Below are 23373 nucleotides of genomic sequence, written 5' to 3' on the forward strand. Positions count from 1 at the left end.
CTCACTACCTCAAACTCGCTGCCTAACTCTCTAAGGGCGCCCTAACCAACTCGGCCACTGAGGCCGACAGTGTAAGAATCTTATCCTTATAAGATATAAAGAGCTATTAAACTTTGACCTCTCAGAGCCATCTATATGTGAAAAAGGAAATTACAGTTCAACAAAAAAATTATTAAGTTTTAAAAGAAATTTCCTTGAGTTAAATTTTTCTCTTGTAATATAAATTAATTTTTATAAGAATAATACTTAAAAATATGTTTATTTTATCTTGTATGTTTATCTACACTTTAAAAATCAGCTTGTGTTTAATAATTATTTTTGTTTGGAAAACCTTTTACTTTCCTTATCTTTAAAAGATAACACTCAAAAATTATTCTTTTAACGTACTAGTGCTGTCATCTATTTTTAAAAAACATTCGTAAATAAATGGATATTCCTGATAATTATTTAAAAGTGTTTAAACAAATTAAAAAGAAAGAAATTTGTTATGATAGTTCTGAAGATGAATCCTATTACAATATTGATATAAATACTTTTTTAAAGCAACGACTCAAAAGTAGAATATATTTCTTTAATAGTTTGAAAAGAAAACATAAACTGAATTTTACGAATGAGGCAAATGAATTATTTTACAAGTTCTTAGATTTTTGTTATTACGAAAAGAATTTAAAATACTTGTTTTATATGAAGAAGATTTGTGATCTTTTCAATATTGATAATTCTATAAAAATTAAAGAGAAAAAGAAATATGAAGATTTATGGAATTCATTTATAAATGATAAATCCAGCTAGGGACTTTTACAGATTTAACCGGAATTTTAAGCTTAAAGTAATCTGTTTTAAAAAAACATTCTCATATAAATACTATGGATAATATAATTGATATTAAGAATAATAAATTAAATTTTAATAATAAAAATGTTATGATTATAATTGATAAAGATAATGAACCTTGGTTTAAAGGTACTGATATAGCTAGAATATTAGAATATAAAAGGCCAAAGCAAGCAATATTAGATAACGTTTCTGATGAAAATAAGATTATATTTAAAAATTTTAAAGGTCAGTCAAATACTGACCTTCATAACCAAACGATATTTATTAATGAATCAGCTCTTTATAAGTTAATATTTAGATCTAAAATGCCTAAAGCAGAAGAATTTACTAATTGGGTAACTAAAGAAGTTCTTCCTAATATTAGAAAAGCAGGAGAATATAAACTGAAAAAAGAATTAAAATTAAAAGATAAGGAAATTGAAAAATTAAAGCTAGCAAATAATAATATTAAAAATTTTATCGACAATGTAAAAGTAAAAAGTAAAGATTCATATATTTACATAGCAACAACACTTCACTATTCAAAGAATAATAATTTTAAAGTAGGACATACTAAAAATTTAAAAGCAAGATTAGTTGGTTATAATACAGGCAGAAATTCTAATGACTTGTATTATTACGTATATTTCAAAAAAGTTTATGAAGCAAAAGAGGTTGATAAATTGATTCAAAGAATACTCATAGATTTTAAAGATAGTAAACGCAAAGAAGTTTACATTCTTAATTATTTATATCTTCAAAAAATTGTAAAATTAATAGTTAATAATTACAATGAATGTTTTGATGTATTGAATGATTTAATTAAAAAGGATTTAGAAAAATCTTTCATTCCTTATATTCCTAAAGAAATAATTCTAAAGTAGATTTAAATATTGTAAAGGGTCACTGACCCTTCATTAATAATCCATTTATAAAAACACCATCTTATAAATGGAGAAAGTTTGTCGCGATTGTAATCGTTTAAAATCAGAAGAAGAATTTTACAAAAATAAAAAATATATGTTTAAAAGATGTATTAAATGTGACCTTAAGAAAAAATGTATTCAATATCAATGTGATTGCGGAAGATATTATTCGTATACACATAAACAGAGACACTTTAAAAGTAAAATTCACATAAAAAGAATGGAAGAATTAAAACAAATGGAAGAACTTTTATAAAAATAATTTTTAAAAACAAAGAAGATGGAGTTTTAAAAAGCCTTTATGAATTTACTTGCCAATAAATAAGAGACATGATGAAGGTGTTTAAACACCTGAGTGATGTACTCTCAACTTTCAGTGAGAAAAAATTGAAAGCTTTAATAACTAAATTTAAAATTTCTGTTACTGATAATATTATTGATTCTATAATTTCCTACATCAGAACAACAGGAAAATATAAGCCTATATTAACAGATTATTTGGGATTGGATGCTTCTAAATATTTGAAAAGAAAAACAAAAAAATTTAACAAATATCCCTGTAAAAGAAATCAGTCAAGAAAAGTTTTTGATTCATATAATTTAAGATATAAAGATGGAAAATTTGAACCAAAAGAAGAAAAAAATATAATAACTGAATCTAATTTAAATGCTATATATAGACCTCAAAAGATAAAGAATAAAATTAAGAGAGAAGTAAATCTTAAACAATTTTTTAAGCCAGATTATAAAATTATTGAATCCAGAGGTGACTTTATCAAGAAATATAGAGTATATAGAAAACAATATAGAGTTGCAGGATCCAAAATTTTACCTGAACAGTACCAAAATATTTTAAAAAATATATTTAGAAGAGCAATTGAAAATATTGTAGGAAAAGTAGATGTAATTACTTATAATCCAAAATTAAATACACCCTTTCATGATAAAATGATGTCAACTAAAGTAGCTTTTGAAGAATACATTGATAAATTATCTAACCAAATGGAATATAAAGAATTAGATTTAACAGAATGTATATTTGATTTTAATGTTATTGAATTACCTCATGGAGGAAGACATAAGGCTTTAAAATTGTATTCTGAAACTGATCCAGTTAAAAAGAAAAGTATTTGTCAAATAAAAAATGATGATAGTATTTGTTTAGCTAGATCAATTGTAACAGCTTTAGCGATTCAGAATCCTGATTTATTAAGTGATAAATTATGTATTGAAAAATTATCGAATAATCAAATATTGTATATTAGAAAAGGACGCATGTTACAAAAAACTTTAGCTGCGAAATTACATTATTTATGCAATATTGCATTAGAAGTATGTTGCTTAGAAGAAGTTAAAATATTTGAAAATTTTTTAGATATTCAAATTAATATTGTTTGTAGAGAAAATGGTAATGAAATTATATACAGTGGTGAATATAAATTTACTTGCATATTTATATATAAGAATATAAATCATTTTGATGTCATTACGTCCATGACTGGATTTTTAGGTAAAAATAACTATTGCAATTATTGTAAAATAGGATATAAAAGAAGTGATCAACATAAATGTCCTTTAAAATGTGATATATGTTTTGTTAAAGAATCTGATTGTGTAGGAGAAGAAATATTTTGTGAAGATTGCAATCGTAAATTTAAAGGACAGAAATGTTTTAATAATCATATAAAGACAAATTCAAAAGGTTTCAGTGTTTGTAAAGTGCTTTGGAAATGTTTGAAATGTAAACGTGTAATTAATTGGTACCATAGAAAACCTGATGAGCATATATGTGGCGAATATGAATGCTGGAATTGTAGAAAATTTGTGACAAGAGGTCATGAATGTTTTATGCAACATAAAGATAGTAAAGGAGGTATTTGTAAAGATAATTGTGTTGAAAATATAAGCAATAAGAAAGATTGGTGTGTTAAATGTAAATATGATTATACTGAAAAATACTTATTTTTTGATGTGGAAACTATGCTAGATAGTGGAATTCATGAAGTAAATCTGGTTATATGCCGTGATTTTAATGGATGTGAAACAAAATTTAGAAATGAAAATGAATTTTGTGAATGGTTATTTAAAGATCATCATTTTGGATATACTGTAATAGCTCATTATGGAAAAGGCTTTGATTTTCAATTTTTAGTTAAATATTGTTTCAAAAATCATATAAAGATATTTACAAATTTATCAGGGAAATAAGTTAGCATATATGAAAGCAGAAGGATATAATATAAGATTTATAGACTATTAATTTTACAATGTGTCCACTTAAAAAATTTCCAAAAACATTTGGTTTGAATGAATTAGCTAAAGGTTATTTTCCTCATCTTTTCAATAAAGAAAAGAATCAAAAATATATAGGCAAATATCCTAAAAAATATTACTATGGATATGATTATATGGTTAAAGAAGACAGAAAAAAATTTGATAAATGGTATGATTCTGTGAAACATGAAACATTTGATTTTCAAAAAGAATTTACCAAATACTGTAGATCTGATGTAGATATTTTAAGAAAAGGTTGTCTAGAATTAAGAAGATTATTTTTAAAAACTGTGAATGTTGATCCTTTTAAGTATGTAACTTTAGCTGGTTTATGTATGGCTATTTACAGAGATAAATTCTTAAAAGAGAAAACAATAGCTATTGATGAAGATAAAATTCAAAAAGACCAATATAGTAAAAAATCAATTGCTTGGCTAGATTATATATCTAAAACTGAAAACATTAATATTCGTCATGCTTTGAATGGAGGAGAGAAAAAAATCAAATTGGGTAAGAAATATTATAAAGTAGATGGGTTTTATAAGAATACAATATTTCAATTTCAAGGTTGCTTCTGGCATGGATGTCCTAAATGTTATACTAAAACACAAGTAAATACTATAAATCAGATGCTCATGGAAGATTTATATAAAAAAACTAAGAAGTTAAATAAGAAAATAATAAAAGAAGGATATGAATTAATAAGAATATGGGAGTGTGATTTTGATAATAATAAAGATATGAAAAAATACATGAAAAAATACATGAAAAAAGAATGGAAAAGGGATTTTGTAGAACGTTTAAATCCCAGAGATGCATTTTTTGGAGGAAGATGTGAACCTACCAAATTAAAATATGAAATGAAAGATAACGAAAAAGGTAGATATATCGATGTATGTTCACTGTATCCAACTGTAAATTACTTTGATTACTATCCCATTAAACATCCAAAAAAGATATATAATCCTAAAAATTATAATGACAATTGGTATGGATTAATTAAATGTAAAGTATTTCCACCTAAAAAATTATATCATCCTGTACTACCTTATAAAGCAGAAAAGTTAATATTTTCATTATGTAGAAGTTGTTCAGAAACAGTAAAATGTAATCATTTCAAAACAGCCTTGGAGAAGAAAAAATGTGATATCTGTTATAAGATAAGAAATTCTGAATGTAAACATAGTGATGAGGATAGATGTATAATAGGAACTTGGACAACTGATGAAATGAAACTAGTAATTAAAAAAGGATATGAGATTTTAAATATCTATGAAGTTTGGCATTTTGAAAATAAATCAAACAAACTCTTTAAAAAATATGTTAAAATGTTCTTAAAGATAAAACTGGAAACATGCGATAAATGGAAAAACAATTTCAAAAATGAGAAAGAATACAGAAGAGTAGTTAAAGAAAAATTGAATATAAAATTAGATAAAATTGAAGACAATCCAGGTTTGAGATTTATAGCCAAGATATGTTTAAATTCTTTATGGGGTAAGTTTGGACAAAGAAATAATATGAAGCAAACAGAATACGTAATAGAAATTGAAGATTTTTACAGAATTATTTTAGATGACACTATTAAAGATATAAATATGAATTTTTTGAATGACGATTGTGTTGAAATGACTTATAAAATGAAAGATAAATTTGAAAAAATAACTTCAATACCAACGTATATATAGCCGCTTTTACAACTAGTTCAGCTAGAATTAGATTATATGAAATGTTAGATAAATTAGGAGATAAAGTGCTTTATTATGATACAGATAGTGTAGTGTATATAGACGATGGAACCATTAAAATTGAAACAGGATGCATGTTAGGCGAATGGACAAATGAATTGGAAAATGATAAATACATAGCATCTTGGTTAGCTGGGGCTTCTAAAGATTATGGTTATATATTGAATGATAATTCTGTACATGGAAAAGTTAAAGGATTTAAAATGTCATACCAGAGTGAAACTCTATTAGATTTTGATAATAGAATGAAAATAATAACTGGTGAAAAAGATTGCTTAGATGTAGAAATCAATCAATTTAAAATCGAAAAAGATCGAAATATTTCAAGTATTAAGACGAATAAAAGATATACGTTTGGATTTGATAAAAGAATAATTTTAGACGATTACAATACTGTGCCTTTTGTATATTAATTTTATATTTCACATCTTCTATATTTTTGTATCTTCTATATTTTCTTATATCTTCTATATTTTTTCTATCTTCTATATTTTTTATATCTTCTTATATTTTATATCTTTATAAAAAACATTTTCTAATAAATATGGATAATAGACGTTGGTGCGAAAAATGTAAAAAGAGAACTGATAATATGGGTATCTTTCTTACTTTGGATAAGAAAGGATTTCCTATGAATATGACCTCGTGTTATAAATGTAATACTTGGAAAAAGACGGTTGTACAAGTTGAAAAGAAAGCTTTTTGAAAAGTATTTATAAAAAACACTTTCTAATAAATATGAATGACATAACTCTTATTATCAATATTCAAGGATTTATACTTCCAAATCGTAAGATAGTCCGAGAAATAGGGTGGGTACATACAAAATTACCTTTTGGTGAAACAATTAGTGTATTTACACCAGACTGTGAACTAGATGATCAAGAACTGAGTATAGTACGTAAATGTGCTACAGAGATACATGGTCTAAGATTTAAAAGGACTCCTAATAACAAAGAGCTCTGGATTAGTAATAATAATGTAAAATTATATATTCAAAATCTTTATGATTTATATGGTGGTACGTTTGCTTATAAAGGAGGAATTATGGAAAAAGAGATACTACAAGAATTAAATATGCCATCCAAGGATTTAGATATTGAAGTACCAAAATGTGCAAAAATTTTAGGTCCTGGATGTTCATTACGTAAATGCATGTACTATAAGAATTGTGTTTCAAAAAACAATTCCTAGTAAATGGAGGAATTAAAATACTTGGAAACCAGTGATGAAATATATGATTTAGTATGTTTAATTTGTGATTTAATGGAAATTAATGAAACACACGATAGATTCGGAATTGATGATTTGATCATGACCTATATTGATATATTAGAAGATTTAGTAAATAAAATCGAAAATGAGGAAATAAGAGAGAAAGCTACAGAAATAGTGAATGAATCATCTTATGAAATTATAAATAAATATATCAAAAAAATAATCTTGAGAAAATGAATTTGTATTTATAAAAACGAAATATAATAAATGGAAGAATTCAATAGTCTTAAGAAACGTACAGATATTTATAGTTTAAGAGATTTAAAAGTCAGTAAATACAATTTAATATCTCTAAGAAAAATAGATACAAAATATGGAGAAACAGTCGTTGCAAAACTAGATAATGAAAAAGAATATTTTTTGAGTAAAAGTTCAGGAGAATTATCTGATAAAAGCATGAAGAAAATTAACAAAGGTATTTATATATTTAATTTCAAAGGTTGGATAAATAACAAAATTTCTGATTATGAATTAGAAGAAGCTTAAGTTTTCCTTACTTTTTATTTTCTAAATTTTTAAAATCAGTGTCTCCATCTTGGGGACGCTGCTTTTTTTTCCTTTTTAAAAAACTTAAATATTGGAGTTTATTCACATATCGAAAAACAACTTTGTCAAAGTTATATGACTTGTTTTGTCAATTATCTGCTCATATTTCACATTACAATGTTCATTTTGATGCTTTTGTTTCAAAGCTAACTCAAAGTTGTTTTTCATAACAAAACACATCATTTTTTAGTGTTTTTGATTTTCAAAAGTTGTTATTTTCAAAGATTTTATGTCATTTTTCGATGTTAAAATTGCCAAAAAGGGCTTAAAATGATTATATATAAGGAGTTTAGATGTGTCCTCTAGCCCCCCCCCCCCCCATATACTACTCACATGTAAAAAAAATTTAATTTTTTTTCTTCAAAACAATTGGTAAAGGAAGTGGTTAAGAACTGATGAAATAAAATAGAATGAAACATATTAAGATTGATATTTTGAAATCCTTTATGAAAAGGCATGTATGAAAGAGGATTACTTCATCAATTATGATGTGAGTATACATGTCCATCCTTTTAGCAATCACTAACTTTTCCAACAAGACACCCGTCGTGACATAGGAAATACAAGTAGAAGAAGAAATCTTCTGATCCATGACTACCTGAAAAAGAAATAAAGTTTCATTTCAAAATTATTTTACGCATTGCATGTTTCAATGATCAGTCTTTTTAGAATACAATTCTGTGAATTTTAACACAAGTCAGTACCACTCCCGGGCAGTGCCCAGGGTCCCCAAGCACTCAGGGGTCCTTGAGAATCTTACTTTTTATGTATTCAGGGGTCTGTTTAGAAAAAATTTGTGTCCGTTAACAAACCTTTCACAAAATGTCTGGACAGACCCCTGGTATTGTATTAAAAATAAAATTAAGAGCAAAAACACTTCAAAATATATTTTTTTAAAATAAATATATTCTAGTATAAAAAGTGTGATTTTTTTTTTTTTTTAGATAAATAGTGATGGATAATCCATGCAAACCCCAATAATTTGTATAGTTTATCACCAGGAAAACTTAAATAATCAATCAAAATCTATTTTTCCACATTAAAATGAAGCTTTTAGGTACTCAACTAACTTTTATAGATATGTTTAACTACCACCAACTCTGTCGACGCTCAGGTAAATATGTACTCGCTCAATAAACAGAAAATAGTGGACTGTATAATTATGCACAATATTCATTTATTATTATTTGGAAGAGAGCTTTTTTGTAGCTCTTTGCAGCTGTCCTTCTACACACACACTCTCTCTCTCAGTGTTACAAGTTATACTAGGTGGCGCTACAAATCCGTGCGGATACAAACTCCATTTAGTATTTATAATTAGTTAAATAAAGTAATAATTGAAACAGTTAAGAATAAGAGCACTACAGGACAGTAACTTTTAAACTGGTTGTGTCTGATGTGCATTGAAAGATGTTTTAATAACTGACTTTAATAGTATGACGAAATAATTCAAACCTTTGAAGCCCTTATGTTTTGTTTTTTTTAAAATTTATCTTAATTAGCTTGGTTCTGAAAATTATTTCATTATTTGAGGATTGCAATTGGTTATCTATTTTATTTATTTATTTTTTTAAATTATGCTTAGTTTGAAAATGCTTTATTTTATGTGCATTGAGAATTTGGGGTGATAAATATGTGTTCGTTAAAATTATTGCGTACCTTATAAATGCTTTATTTTTTATGTATGTGAGGTTTTCTAAGTTCAACAGTATTTTAAAACAGTATGACATGTTATAGGGGCAAAAAACATTTCTGTGCTCTGCTTGCTATCAAGACGGTTCTGTCACAAGTCTAAATCATTCAGACACTATTTTCTTATCTTGGTAATTGAATCAAATTCTCATATGGAGTCATTATTAGCATTGATAATCACATTATTAAGGACTCCCTTATCACAAATTAACTGTTAAAAAATACCTGTTACTGGTGGGTAGAAACATTAAACACAGTTCATGAAAATCCAATCAATAAGAGCAGGGCCCCCCAGGCACAAAAACAGTTTAGACTCCTATAACATGCCATGATGTTTAAAAACGAACTAAAAAACTTCACAAACATAAAATAAATCATTATGAAGGTATTAGGCAATAATTTTAATAAATTTAAACACATTTTGATTACCCCAAAAACTCAAACTAAGCATTTTTAAACTATGCATAACTGTTGTTTTTTTTTAAATATATGCTAACTAGTTGTAATCCTCAAATAATAAAATAATTTACAAAAACATGGAAGTTAATTTAAATAATCAAATTAAATAAACATTAAGGTATAACTAATAAAATTAAAAAATCGAAAGGTACGAAATATTTTGTCAAACTAAAACAGTTATTAAAACATCTTCCAATGCCCAAAAACCTAAAATTTTCAAGAATACTTAAAGTTTTCATTGGAATGTAGAAAAATAGAATTCGTTTGCCTTTTTAAGTTTTACAAATATGCAATCAATCATTAGACGTACAAAAAAAATGTACACTTTATGCAATAGAGTATATTCAATTTTAAAAATATATAATGCAATGTTGTTTATTCTTAGCTTTTTTTTTTTAAATGCAATTTATAAAAAGTAAGATACTTCTTGAATACCACAAAAATTCAATATATATAAAATAAGCATTTTTAAACTATGCATAATTTAAAAACAAATTAGGATGGTAATCAGTTGCAATTTTCGAATAATAAAATAACTTTGAAAACCATGAAAGCGAATGACAGTAAAATAAAAGCATAAAGGTATAACAAATGAGTTGCCATCAAAATGTATGAATTAATTTCCTCACGCTAGTCACTTATTAAAACATCTTTCAATGCACATCAGATATAACCAGTTTAAAAGTTGTCCCAAAGTGCCATGTTAACTATTTCAATTAGTACTTTATTTAATTAATTCTAAATACTAAACAGAGTTGGTGGTGGTCACGCATTTTTAGAACTATTATGACTTAAACATAAAACTTGTCGAGTACTTAAAAACCTTATCGCAATGTAGAAAAATATGTGGGCAATCATATTTTTCTATGTTGCAATAAGGTTTAACTCAAATGAAACCTGGTCACTAGTGTAAAGTAACGGTAACGATTTTATTAACTCACAAATGTTGTCATACACAGTACACATACTCAAAAACAGTCGTCAAAACTGTTGGCACATTTATCCCATTGCGACACTAGCCGGACGATTCCATCTTTGAAGGAGCTAGTAAGCTGCGGTCTGACCCATCCCTGGAGCCAGTCACACACACGTCGTCATCCGTTGTGAATCAATGTCCGCTAATAGCTTATTTCAGAGGTCCAAAAACATGAAAGTCGTATGGTGAAAGGTCTGGACAGTACGGTGGATGTTCCAGCGTTTCCCACCAAAACTGCTGCAATGTCTACTTCCCCACATTGGCATGAACGATAACTTGTTTGACCACCTTATCTTCGACGTGCAACCATACTGTCGCTATGAAACGGCAGATGTTAAGCATGCGTCAGTCCCTTTACCAATAGGTGGTGCCGTCAAACTTGCGGTTACGTGGCCCCCCATTACATCAAATGCAAGGCTAGACAGACTCATAGATTTCGGGGTGCTTTTCAAGTTTTCTTGGTGGTAAACTATTCCAATTATTGGTAAGTGTTATGATAATCAATAACTGTTTATGATAATCAATGATGTTACGATAATCAGTAATGTTATGATAATCAATGACTATTTATAGAAAGAAAAACAAAATGCAAACTTCATACACTAGAAAAAAAAATTTTTTAAATGTATAAGGCAATGTTGTTTATCACAGTTTTTTCTTTAATACAATTAATGAACAGTAAGATTATCAAGGGCACTCTGAGTGCCTGGGGCCCCAGGGCACAGCCCAGTAGGCTCATACAGGATACGTAGCCAAATCTTTCAACAAAAAAAGCACCTTTTAAGCACTCAAAAAATATTGTTAAGCACTACATACATAAAAAAAAACTCAAAATAATTTTCAAAAACTTTACATGATCATGATATAATAATTAGTTTCTGACAAAGAACGCTTTTCTTGATTATATTAGCCATTATAAAATAATTGAGAGATTTTTCCGTTCAATATCAAAGGGTGGAAAACGAAGTCTGAAGTTGAGAATATCTTGCAAAATGCAGCAGAGTTGAAATGATGGTGCAAAATCCTCACCGAACCCAGCTCAGTATATGCACATGCAGATTCGCAATCCCTGTGGCAGAATTTTTTCGGGCTTTCAGCGACATACCTCTCTAATACTGATATCTTTTTGCAAGATACTTATAAAAACAACAAATATATATAGGTTACTAATTTAAAGTAACAGAAACGTCAACAAAAAAAAAATTCGCATGAAATAAAAAAATTTTTTACTCTAATATTAGGGGCGATATTCTTGCATTTTGTCGGGGTAAAACACACTTATTTCCTTTTCACATTTTGTAATTCATCCTCTCAATAAAAAATTTAAAAAATCGCGAATTTAGTAGCAGTAGTAATAAAATTCAATATAATCTTCAAAGACTTTACACGATCATGGTAAAAATAACTAGTTTCAGACAAAGAACCTTTTTCTTGATTATATTAGCTACTATAAAAAAATCGAGAGATTTTTCAGTTCGATTTCAGAGGGTGCAAAATGCAGCCTGAAATTGAGAATATCTTGCAAAATGCAGCAGAATTTCACACGAGAGAGCTAAAATCTTACCGAACCCAATTCAGTATACGCACAATTAAACTCGCAAATATTTCATGAGTGTCGAATTTGGGTTCCTACACTGTATATTATTTGATGATCTCCCAAGTAAAACAGAATCTTTACCTAATAACCAACTATTGTGCCAGTTTCCCAGTTCCTCTCTTTACACACTCTATTGAAAATGCTGATGGCTGCAATTTTCCTGGGCTGAGTGACAATAATGTTGCAGTACCTTCCACGAGACTGATGGTAGTCGAGTATATACTGGGGAACTTGTGTAGTCTTGCCGCAACCAGTCGGTCCTTGAATAATTAACACAGGACTGATATCCAACTGTTGTAATATCTAGAAATTAAAAAATGACATTAGTTTGAAAAAACAAACATACTAGTGTCATGAAAAAAATAACTTTTAAAAAAACTCAGCACAGGATCCGGACTTAGCCTAATTGGGGCAAAAACTTCATTCATTTTTTCAGTAATGAAGAACCGAACTTTATTGAGGTATTTAAATTTTTCACCTCATTATAGATAACATAATAAGAAAATTGACTAGAACCTAATATAGACACGGAAAAATTTACCTCTACCAGCTCTTATTTAGGGCATATGGGTAAGTGTTTATTAAAATAATAATCCAAAGAACAGTACAAACATAAAATACATATCAGACATGGCAAACAGCCCACGAACATGGCGGGCATAGAACAGCAAAAATTATGTAAGGTGATAAAACATTAAAACAGCAAAATATTAAAAGTGTCAGTTAAAAGAAAAATTTAAAAGATAAACATGTAAAATTTACAAAAGAGCAACATAGTATAACATATTAAATAGTACAAAAGTAATTACAATAAAATTGGAGAAAGTAGAAGAGTTTATAAAAGACATAATAAAAGTTACAAAACTATAAGGTCAATAAAATTGAGACACCCAAGCTGGAACGAGCAAGTCCCGAGACCATTAAAGACCGTCCCCCAATACATCCTCTCAAGTTTGTTTAATAATCTTTTTTATGATATTTCAGCAAGTTAGGTTAGCATAGCATTGATGTTAACTAATATTATTAAAGTGATTGTCTGGAATTGAGAACAATTCATTAACAAGAGATCCATAGATTGATATTCACCACAGTAATTACATTCTGGAGTTTTGTGAAATAAATTATATTGGTGTTCTCCAAACACTGTTAAAATATGACTGAGTAATATAGATATAAAGTCCCTCCCCCCCTTCAATGGTCAGATGAAATATTGCTTCGTTCATTTTATTGATTGACGATTCCATGTCCATCATGCCGAATGCGAACTTTGCTGACATTAGGACGGAATTTAGCTAAATTTTCGCACTAATGATGGCGCACTTAAGCCAATCAGAGGCTTGTATTTTTGTAAACATATCGCATTTTGCGATGCGCAAAAATACAGACTTTTGATCGGCCAAATTTGTCTATCCTAATTGCGAAAATTTAGCTGAATTCCGCCCAAGAAACCTATGAAATTACGAAATATAGATTTTTGTGTTCATACAATAGATTAATGAAGAAGTTAACAAAAAAATTACGGATATTACATTGAACAGAAATTTTGCTTTAAAAAAGATCATTTAGGAAAGAAATGTAAAATAAATTTTCAATCGATTTTGAAGCGCCCTCTTATGCGGGGAGCCAGGGGCAATTGCCCCTTATGCCCCTGCCTTAGTCAGACTCTGCCTCAGCAGCTAAATACAAATATCTGCTACAATTTAGATTTTCAAATGCATGACTTTTCAGGAATAATTCCAAGAATTCTTCAAGACTTACCAAAGTTACTATTTTATCCGGCAAAAACACAACAATAAATTTAAAAAAAGCATTTTAATCACATTAATTGAAATGATAGATTATAACCAAAACTGTTATTCTCTGCATCTTCATATTTATTGATTTTAAACTTAAAAGAACATAGTAAAAAAAAAAAAAAAAAAAAGAGTTAAAGCAATAAACTAGCTGGAAAAAAAAAGAGTTGAAGCAATCAAATTAGCTGGGGAAAAAATACAAAAGTAAATAATTACATACCGTCAGATATATGCAGAAATTTAAAGTAGTTTTATTTCTTCTTAAAAGTGTAATATAAAATGCCAAAAATAGAATTTAAAATTGATGAAATAAAGAAAATAAGTCTGAGGTCAAAAACACAACAATAAATTAAAAAAAGGATTATAATAACATTAATTGAAATTATAACCGAAACTGTTATTCTCTGCATCTTCATATTTTTTGATTTTAAACTTTAAAAAAAACAGAGGAAAGAAAAAAAAAAGAGTTGAAGCAATAAACTAGCTGGAAAAAAATACAAAAGCAAATAATTACATACAGTCAGATATATGTAGTAATTTAAACTTGTTTTACTTCTTCTCCAAAGTGTAATATAAAATGCCTAAACTAGAATTTTAAATTGATAAAATAAATAAAATAAGTTTAAAGTCAAAAACACAACAATAAATTTAAAAAAGCATTATAATAATATTAATTGAAATGATAGGTAAAACCAAAACAGTTATACTCTGTATCTTCATATTTTTTGATTTTAAACTAAAAAAAAAACACAGTAAAGAAAAAAAAAGTGTTGAAGCAATAAACTAGCTGGAAAAAAAAAATTATTAAAGCTAATAATTACATACAGTCAGATATATGTATTAATTTAAAGTTGATTTATTTCCTTTTAAATGTGTAATATAAAAACCCTAAACTAGAAATTTAAATTGATAAAATAAGTCTGAAGTAAAAAAACACAACAATAAATTTAAAAAAGCATTATAATAACATTAATTGAAATTATATCCAAAACTGTTATTCTTCTCATCTTCATATTTATTGATTTTAAGCATAAAAAAACACAGTAAAAAAGGAAGAATAGAGTTGAAGCAATAAACTAGCTGGAAAAAAAAAAAAAGGCAAATAATTTTGTACACTACGATATATGTAGTAATTTAAAGTTGATTTATTTCTTCTTAAAAGAGTAATATGAAAAGCCTAAACTAGAATTTTAAATTGAAAAATAAATAAAATAAGTTTGAAGTCAAAAACACAACAACAAATTTAAAAAAGCATTATAAAAACATTAATTGAAATGATAGGTATAATCAAAACTGTTATTCTCTGCATCTTCATATTTATTGATTTTAAACTCAAAAAAACAGAGTAAAAAAGAAAGAAAAGAGTTGCTGAAAAAAAAAACACACAAAAGCAAATAATTACATACAGTAACATATATGTAGTAATTTAAACTTGTTTTACTTCTTCTCAAAAGTTTAATATGAAATGCCTAAACTAGAATTTTAAATTGATAAAATAAATAAAATAAGTCTAAAGTGAAAAACACAACAATAAATTAAAAAAGCATTATAATAACATTAATTGAAATTATAACTAAAACAGTAATTCTCTGCATCTTCATATTTATAGATTTCAAACTTAAAAAAACAGAGTAAAAAGGAAACAAAAGAATTGAAGCAATAAACAAGTTGGAAAAAAAATACAAAAGCAAATAATTACATACAGTCAGATATAGGTAGTAATTTAAAGTTGATTTATTTCTTCTTAAAAGAGTAATATGAAAAGCCTAAACTAGAATTTTAAATTGAAAAATAAATAAGTCTGAAGTCAAAAACACAACAATAAATTTAAAAAAGCATTATTATAACATTAATTGAAATGATAGGTATAATCAAAACTGTTATTCTCTGCATCTTCATATTTATTGATTTTAAACTTAAAAAAACAGAGAAAAAAAAAAGAGTTAAAGCAATGAACTAGCTGGAAAAAAAAAGGTCAAGCAATAAACTAGCTGGAAAAAAAAATACAAAAGTACATAATTACATACAGTCAGATATATGTAGTAATTTAAACTTGTTTTCTTTCTTCTTAAAAGTTCAATATAAAATGCAAAAATTAGAATTTTAAATGGAAATAATAGATTATAACAAAGACTGTTATTCTCAGCATCTTCATATTTATTGATTTTAAATTTAAAAAAACAGAATAAAAAAGAAAGAAATGAGTTTAAGCAATAAACTAGCTGGAAAAAAAAGAGTTGGAGCAATCAAATTAGCTGGGGAAAAAATACAAAAGTAAATAATTACATACCGTCAGATATATGCAGTAATTTAAATTGATAAAATAAGTCTGAAGTAAAAAACACAACAATAAATTTAAAAAAGAATTATAATAACATCAATTGAAATTATATCCAAAACTGTTATTCACTGCATCTTCATATTTATTGATATTAAACATAAAAAAACAGTAAAAAAGAAAGAAAAGAGTTGCTGGAAAAAAAACACAAAAGCAAATAATCACATACAGTCATATATATGTATTAATTTAAAGTTGTTTTATACCTTCTTAAAAGTGAATGTAATATAAAATGCCTAAACTAGAATTTTAAACTGATAAAATAAATAAAATAAGTCTAAAGTGAAAAACACAACAATAAATTGAAAAAGCATTATAATAACATTAATAGAAATTATAACTAAAACTGTTATTTTCTGCATCTTTATATTTACTGATTTTAAACTTAAAAAAACAGAGTAAAAAAAGAAAGAAAAGAGTTGAAGCAATAAACTAGCTGAAAAAAAAATACAAATGCAAATAATTACATTCAGTCAGATATATGTAGTAATTTAAACTTGTTTTACTTCTTCTCAAAAGTGTAATATAAAATGCCTAAACTAGAATTTTAAATTGATAAAATAAGTCTGAAGTAAAAAACACAATAAATTAAAACAAGCATTATAATAACATTAAAAAAACAGAGTAAAAAAAAAAGAGTTGAAGCAATAAACTAGCTGGAAAAAAATACATTAAAGCAAATAATTACACAGTCAGATATATGTATTAATTTAAAGTTGATTGATTTCCTTTTAAAAGTAAGTGTAATATAAAAAGCCTAAACTAGAAATTTAAATTGATAAAATAAGTCTGAAGTCAAAAATACAACAATAAAATTAAAAAAGCATTATTATAACATTAATTGAAATTATAATTAAAACTGTCATTCTCTGTATCTTCATTGATTTTAAAGATAAAAAAACAGAGTAAAAAAGAAAGAAAAGAGTTGCTGAAAAAAAAACACAAAAGCAAATAATTACATACAGTCATATATATGTAGTAATTTAAAGTTGTTATATATCTTCTTAAAAGTGAATGTAATATAAAATGCCTAAATTAGAATTTTAAACTGATAAAATAAATAAAATAAGTTTGAAGTCAAAAACACAATAAATTAAAAAAAAAAAACATAATAACATTAATTGAAATTATATCCAAAACTGTTATTCTTCTCATCTTCATATTTATTGATTTTAAACATAAAAAAACAGAGTAAAAAAGGAAGAATAGAGTTGAAGCAATAAACTAGCTGGAAAAAAGATACAAAAACAAATAATTATGTACACTACGATATATGTAGTAATTTAAAGTTGATTTATTTCTTCTTAAAAGAGTAATATGAAAAGCCTAAACTAGAATTTTAAATTGAAAAATAAATAAAATAAGTCTGAAGTCAAAAACACAACAATAAATTTAAAAAAGCATTATTATAACATTAATTGAAATGATAGGTATAATCAAAACTGTTATTCTCTGCATCTTCATATTTATTGATTTTAAACTTAAAAAAACAGAGAAAAAAAGAAAAAAAAAGTTGAGGCAATAAACTAGCTGGGAAAAAAAACAAAAGCAAATAATTACATAGAGTCAGATATATGCAATAATTTAAAGTTGTTTTTATTTCTTCTTAAAAGTAAGTGTAACATAAAAGGCCCATACTAGAATTTTAAACTGATAAAATAAATAAAATTAGTTTGAAGTCAAAAACACAACAATAAATTTAAAAAAGTATTATGATAACATTAATTGAAATTATATCCAAAACTGTTATTCTCTGCATCTTCATATTTATTGATTTTAAAATTAAAAAAACAGAGTAAAAAAGAAAGAAAAGAGTTGCTGGAAAAAAACACAAAAGCAAATAATTACATATAGTCATATATATGTAGTAATTTAAAGTTGTTATATATCTTCTTAAAAGTGAATGTAATATAAAATGCCTAAATTAGAATTTTAAACTGATAAAATAAATAAAATAAGTTTGAAGTCAAAAACACAACAATAAATTTAAAAAAAACATTATAATAACATTAATTGAAATTATATCCAAAACTGTTATTCTCTGCATCTTCATATTTATTGATTTTAAAATTAAAAAAACAGAGTAAAAAAAGAAAGAAGAGTGGAAGCAATAAACTAGCTGAAAAAAAATACAAAAGCAGATAATTACATACAGTCAGATATATGTAGTAATTTAAACTTGCTTTACTTCTTCTCAAAAGTGTAATATAAAATGCCTAAACTAGAATTTTAAATTGATAAAATAAATAAAATAAGTTTAAGTCAAAAACACAACAATAAATTAAAAAAAGCATTATAATAACATTAATTGAAATTACATACAAAACTGTTATTCTCAGCATCTTCATATTTATTGATTATAAACATAAAAAAACAGAGTAAAAAAGAAAGAAAAGAGTTGCTGGAAAAAAAACACAAAAGCAAATAATTACATACAGTCATACATATGCAGTAATTTAAATTTGTTTTATATCTTCTTAAAAGTGAATGTAATATGAAATACCTAAACTAGAATTTTAAATTGATAAAATAAATAAAATAAGTCTAAAGTGAAAAACACAACAATAAATTTAAAAAAGCATTATAATAACATTAATTGAAATTATAATTAAAACTGTTATTTTCTACATCTTCATATATACTGATTTTAAACTTAAAAAAACAGAGTTAAAAAGGAAGAATAGAGTTGAAGCAATAGACTAGCTGGAAAAAAAATACAAAAGCAAATAATTACATACAATCAGATATTTGTAGTAATTTAAAGCTGCTTTAATTCTTCTTAAAAGTAAGTGTAACATAAAATGCCTAAACTAGAATTTTAAATTGATAAAATAAATAACACAGGTTAGAAGTCAAAAACACAACAATAAATTTAAAAACGCATTATAATAATACTAATTGAAATGATAGGTAAAACCAAAACTGTTATACTCTGTATCTTCATATTTTTTGATTTTAAACTTAAAAAAAAAAACACAGTGAAAAAAAAATGAGTTGAAGCAATAAACTAGCTGGAAAAAAAACATTAAAGCAAATAATTATACAGTCAGATATATGTATGAATTTAAAGTTGATTTATTTCCTTTTAAAAGTAAGTGTAATATAAAAAGCCTAAACTAGAAATTTAAATTGATAAAATAAGTCTGAAGTCAAAAATACAACAATAAAATTAAAAAAGCATTATAATAACATTAATTGAAATTATAATTAAAACTGCTATTCTCTGTATCTTCATATTTATTGATTTTAAACATAAAAAAATAGAGTAAAAAGAAAGAAAAGAGTTGCTGAAAAAAAAAACACAAAAGCAAATAATTACATACAGTAATATATGTAGTAATTTAAACTTGTTTTACTTCCTCTCAAAAGTTTAATGTGAAATGCCTAAACTAGAATTTTAAATTGATAAAATAAGTCTGAAGTCAAAAATACAACAATAAAATTAAAAAAGCATTATAATAACATTAATTGAAATTATAATTAAAACTGTTATTCTCTGCATCTTCATATTTACTGATTTTAAACTTAAAAAAACAGAGTTAAAAGGAAGAATAGAGTTGAAGCAATAGACTAGCTGGAAAAAAAATACAAAAGCAAATAATTACATACAATCAGATATATGTAGTAAATTAAAGCTGTTTTAATTCTAAAAAGTGTAATATAAAATGCCTAAACTAGAATTTTAAATTGATAAAATAAATAACACAAGTTAGAAGTCAAAAACACAACAATAAATTTAAAAACTCATTATAATAATATTAATTGAAATGATAGGTAAAACCAAAACAGTTATACTCTGTATCTTCATATTTTTTGATTTTAAACTAAAAAAAAAACACAGTAAAGAAAAAAAAAGTGTTGAAGCAATAAACTAGCTGGAAAAAAAAAATTATTAAAGCTAATAATTACATACAGTCAGATATATGTATTAATTTAAAGTTGATTTATTTCCTTTTAAATGTGTAATATAAAAACCCTAAACTAGAAATTTAAATTGATAAAATAAGTCTGAAGTAAAAAAACACAACAATAAATTTAAAAAAGCATTATAATAACATTAATTGAAATTATATCCAAAACTGTTATTCTTCTCATCTTCATATTTATTGATTTTAAGCATAAAAAAACACAGTAAAAAAGGAAGAATAGAGTTGAAGCAATAAACTAGCTGGAAAAAAGATACAAAAGCAAATAATTTTGTACACTACGATATATGTAGTAATTTAAAGTTGATTTATTTCTTCTTAAAAGAGTAATATGAAAAGCCTAAACTAGAATTTTAAATTGAAAAATAAATAAAATAAGTTTGAAGTCAAAAACACAACAACAAATTTAAAAAAGCATTATAAAAACATTAATTGAAATGATAGGTATAATCAAAACTGTTATTCTCTGCATCTTCATATTTATAGATTTCAAACTTAAAAAAACAGAGTAAAAAGGAAATAAAAGAATTGAAGCAATAAACAAGCTGGAAAAAAAATACAAAAGCAAATAATTACATACAGTCAGATATATGTAGTAATTTAAAGCTGTTTTAATTCTTCTTAATAGTAAGTGTAACATAAAATGCCTAAACTAGAATTTTAATCTGATAAAATAAATAAAACAAGTTTGATGTCAAAAACACAACAATAAATTTAAAAAATCATTATATTAATATTAATTGGAATTATAAACAAAACTGAAATTCTCTGTATCTTTATATTTATAGATTTTAAACTTAAAAAAACAGAGTAAAAAAGAAAGAAAAGATATGAAGGAATAAACTAGCTGGGAAAAAAATACAAAAGCAAATAATTACATACAGTCAGAAATATGTAGTTATTTTAAGTTGATTTATTTCCTCTTAAATGTAAGTGTAATATATAAAGCAGAAACTAGAATATTAAATTGATAAAATAAGTCTGAAGTAAAAAACACAACAATAAATTTAAAAAAGAATTATAATAACATTAATTGAAATTATATCCAAAACTGTTATTCACTGCATCTTCATATTTATTGATATTAAACATAAAAAAACAGAGTAAAAAAGGAAGAATAGAGTTGTAGCAATAAACTAGCTGGAAAAAAGATACAAAAGCAAATAATTATGTACACTACGATATATGTAGTATTTAAAGCTGTTTTAATTCTTCTTAATAGTAAGTGTAATATAAAATGCCTAAACTAGAATTTTAAACTGATAAAATAAATAACACAAGTTAGAAGTCAAAAACACAACAATAAATTTAAAAACTCATTATAATAATATTAATTGAAATGATAGGTAAAACCAAAACTGTTATACTCTGTATCTTCATATTTTTTGATTATGAACTTAAAAAAAAACACAGTAAAGAAAAAAAAAAGTGTTGAAACAATAAACTAGCTGGAAAAAAAAATATTAAAGCTAATAATTACATACAGTCAGATATATGTATTAATTTAAAGTTGATTTATTTCCTTTTAAATGTGTAATATAAAAACCCTAAACAAGAAATTTAAATTGATAAAATAAGTCTGAAGTAAAAAAACACAACAATAAATTTAAAAAAGCATTATAATAACATTAATTGAAATTATATCCAAAACTGTTATTCTTCTCATCTTCATATTTATTGATTTTAAACATAAAAAACACAGTAAAAAAGGAAGAATAGAGTTGAAGCAATAAACTAGCTGGAAAAAAAACATTAAAGCAAATAACTATACAGTCACATATATGTATGAATTTAAAGTTGATTTATTTCCTTTTAAAAGTAAGTGTAATATAAAAAGCCTAAACTAGAAATTTAAATTGATAAAATAAGTCTGAAGTCAAAAATACAACAATAAAATTAAAAAAGCATTATAATAACATTAATTGAAATTATAATTAAAACTGCTATTCTCTGTATCTTCATATTTATTGATTTTAAACATAAAAAAATAGAGTAAAAAAGAAAGAAAAGAGTTGCTGAAAAAAAAAACACAAAAGCAAATAATTACATACAGTAATATATATGTAGTAATTTAAACTTGTTTTACTTCCTCTCAAAAGTTTAATATGAAATGCCTAAACTAGAATTTTAAATTGACAAAATAAGTCTGAAGTCAAAAATACAACAATAAAATTAAAAAAGTATTATAATAACATTGAAATTATAATTAAAACTGTTATTCTCTGCATTTTCATTGATTTTAAACATAAAAAAACGGAGTAAAAAAGAAAGAAAAGAGTTGCTGAAAAAAAAAACACAAAAGCAAATAATTAAATACAGTAATATATATGTAGTAATTTAAACTTGTTTTTCTTCTTCTCAAAAGTTTAATGTGAAATGCCTAAACTAGAATTTTAAATTGATAAAATAAGTCTGAAGTCAAAAATACAACAATAAAATTAAAAAAGCATTATAATAACATTAATTGAAATTATAATTAAAATTGTTATTCTCTGCATCTTCATATTTATTGATTTTAAACATAAAAAAACACAGTAAAAAAGAAAGAATAGAGTTGAAGCAATAAACTAGCTGGAAAAAAGATACAAAAGCAAATAATTTTGTACACTACGATATATGTAGTAATTTAAAGTTGATTTATTTCTTCTTAAAAGAGTAATATGAAAAGCCTAAACTAGAATTTTAAATTGAAAAATAAATAAAATAAGTCTGAAGTCAAAAACACAACAACAAATTTTAAAAAGCATTATAAAAACATTAATTGAAATGATAGGTATAATCAAAACTGTTATTCTCTGCATCTTCATATTTATTGATTTTAAACTCAAAAAAACAGAGTAAAAAAGAAAGAAAAGAGTTGCTGAAAAAAAAAAACACACAAAAGCAAATAATTACATACAGTAACATATATGTAGTAATTTAAACTTGTTTTACTTCTTCTCAAAAGTTTAATATGAAATGCCTAAACTAGAATTTTAAATTGATAAAATAAATAAAATAAGTC

The 23373-nt window shown here is 25.0% G+C and overlaps 1 protein-coding gene across 4 annotated transcripts in view; it reads right to left on the reverse strand.

Moving 5' to 3' along the window:
• Positions 1 to 23373, reverse strand: part of LOC147816835 (ATP-dependent RNA helicase TDRD9-like) — a 52095-nt gene that overhangs the window by 18519 nt on the left and 10203 nt on the right. For all 4 annotated transcript variants that reach the window (XR_015429194.1, XM_087151667.1, XM_087151671.1 and 1 more), the window contains 2 exons: positions 12394 to 12615; positions 8064 to 8186 (listed from right to left, as the gene is read on the reverse strand). Coding sequence is in view for 3 of the 4 variants with exons in the window: in XM_087151667.1 (XP_087007793.1) it covers positions 8064 to 8180 (117 nt within the window). In the remaining variant the exon portion in view is untranslated. The remainder of the gene's footprint in view (positions 1 to 8063; positions 8187 to 12393; positions 12616 to 23373) is intronic.

Source organism: Parasteatoda tepidariorum, chromosome 1, assembly GCF_982258835.1.
Source record: "Parasteatoda tepidariorum strain Cologne lab strain chromosome 1, Ptep-v5.0, whole genome shotgun sequence".
In the NCBI taxonomy this organism is placed as follows: Eukaryota; Metazoa; Arthropoda; class Arachnida; order Araneae; family Theridiidae; genus Parasteatoda; species Parasteatoda tepidariorum.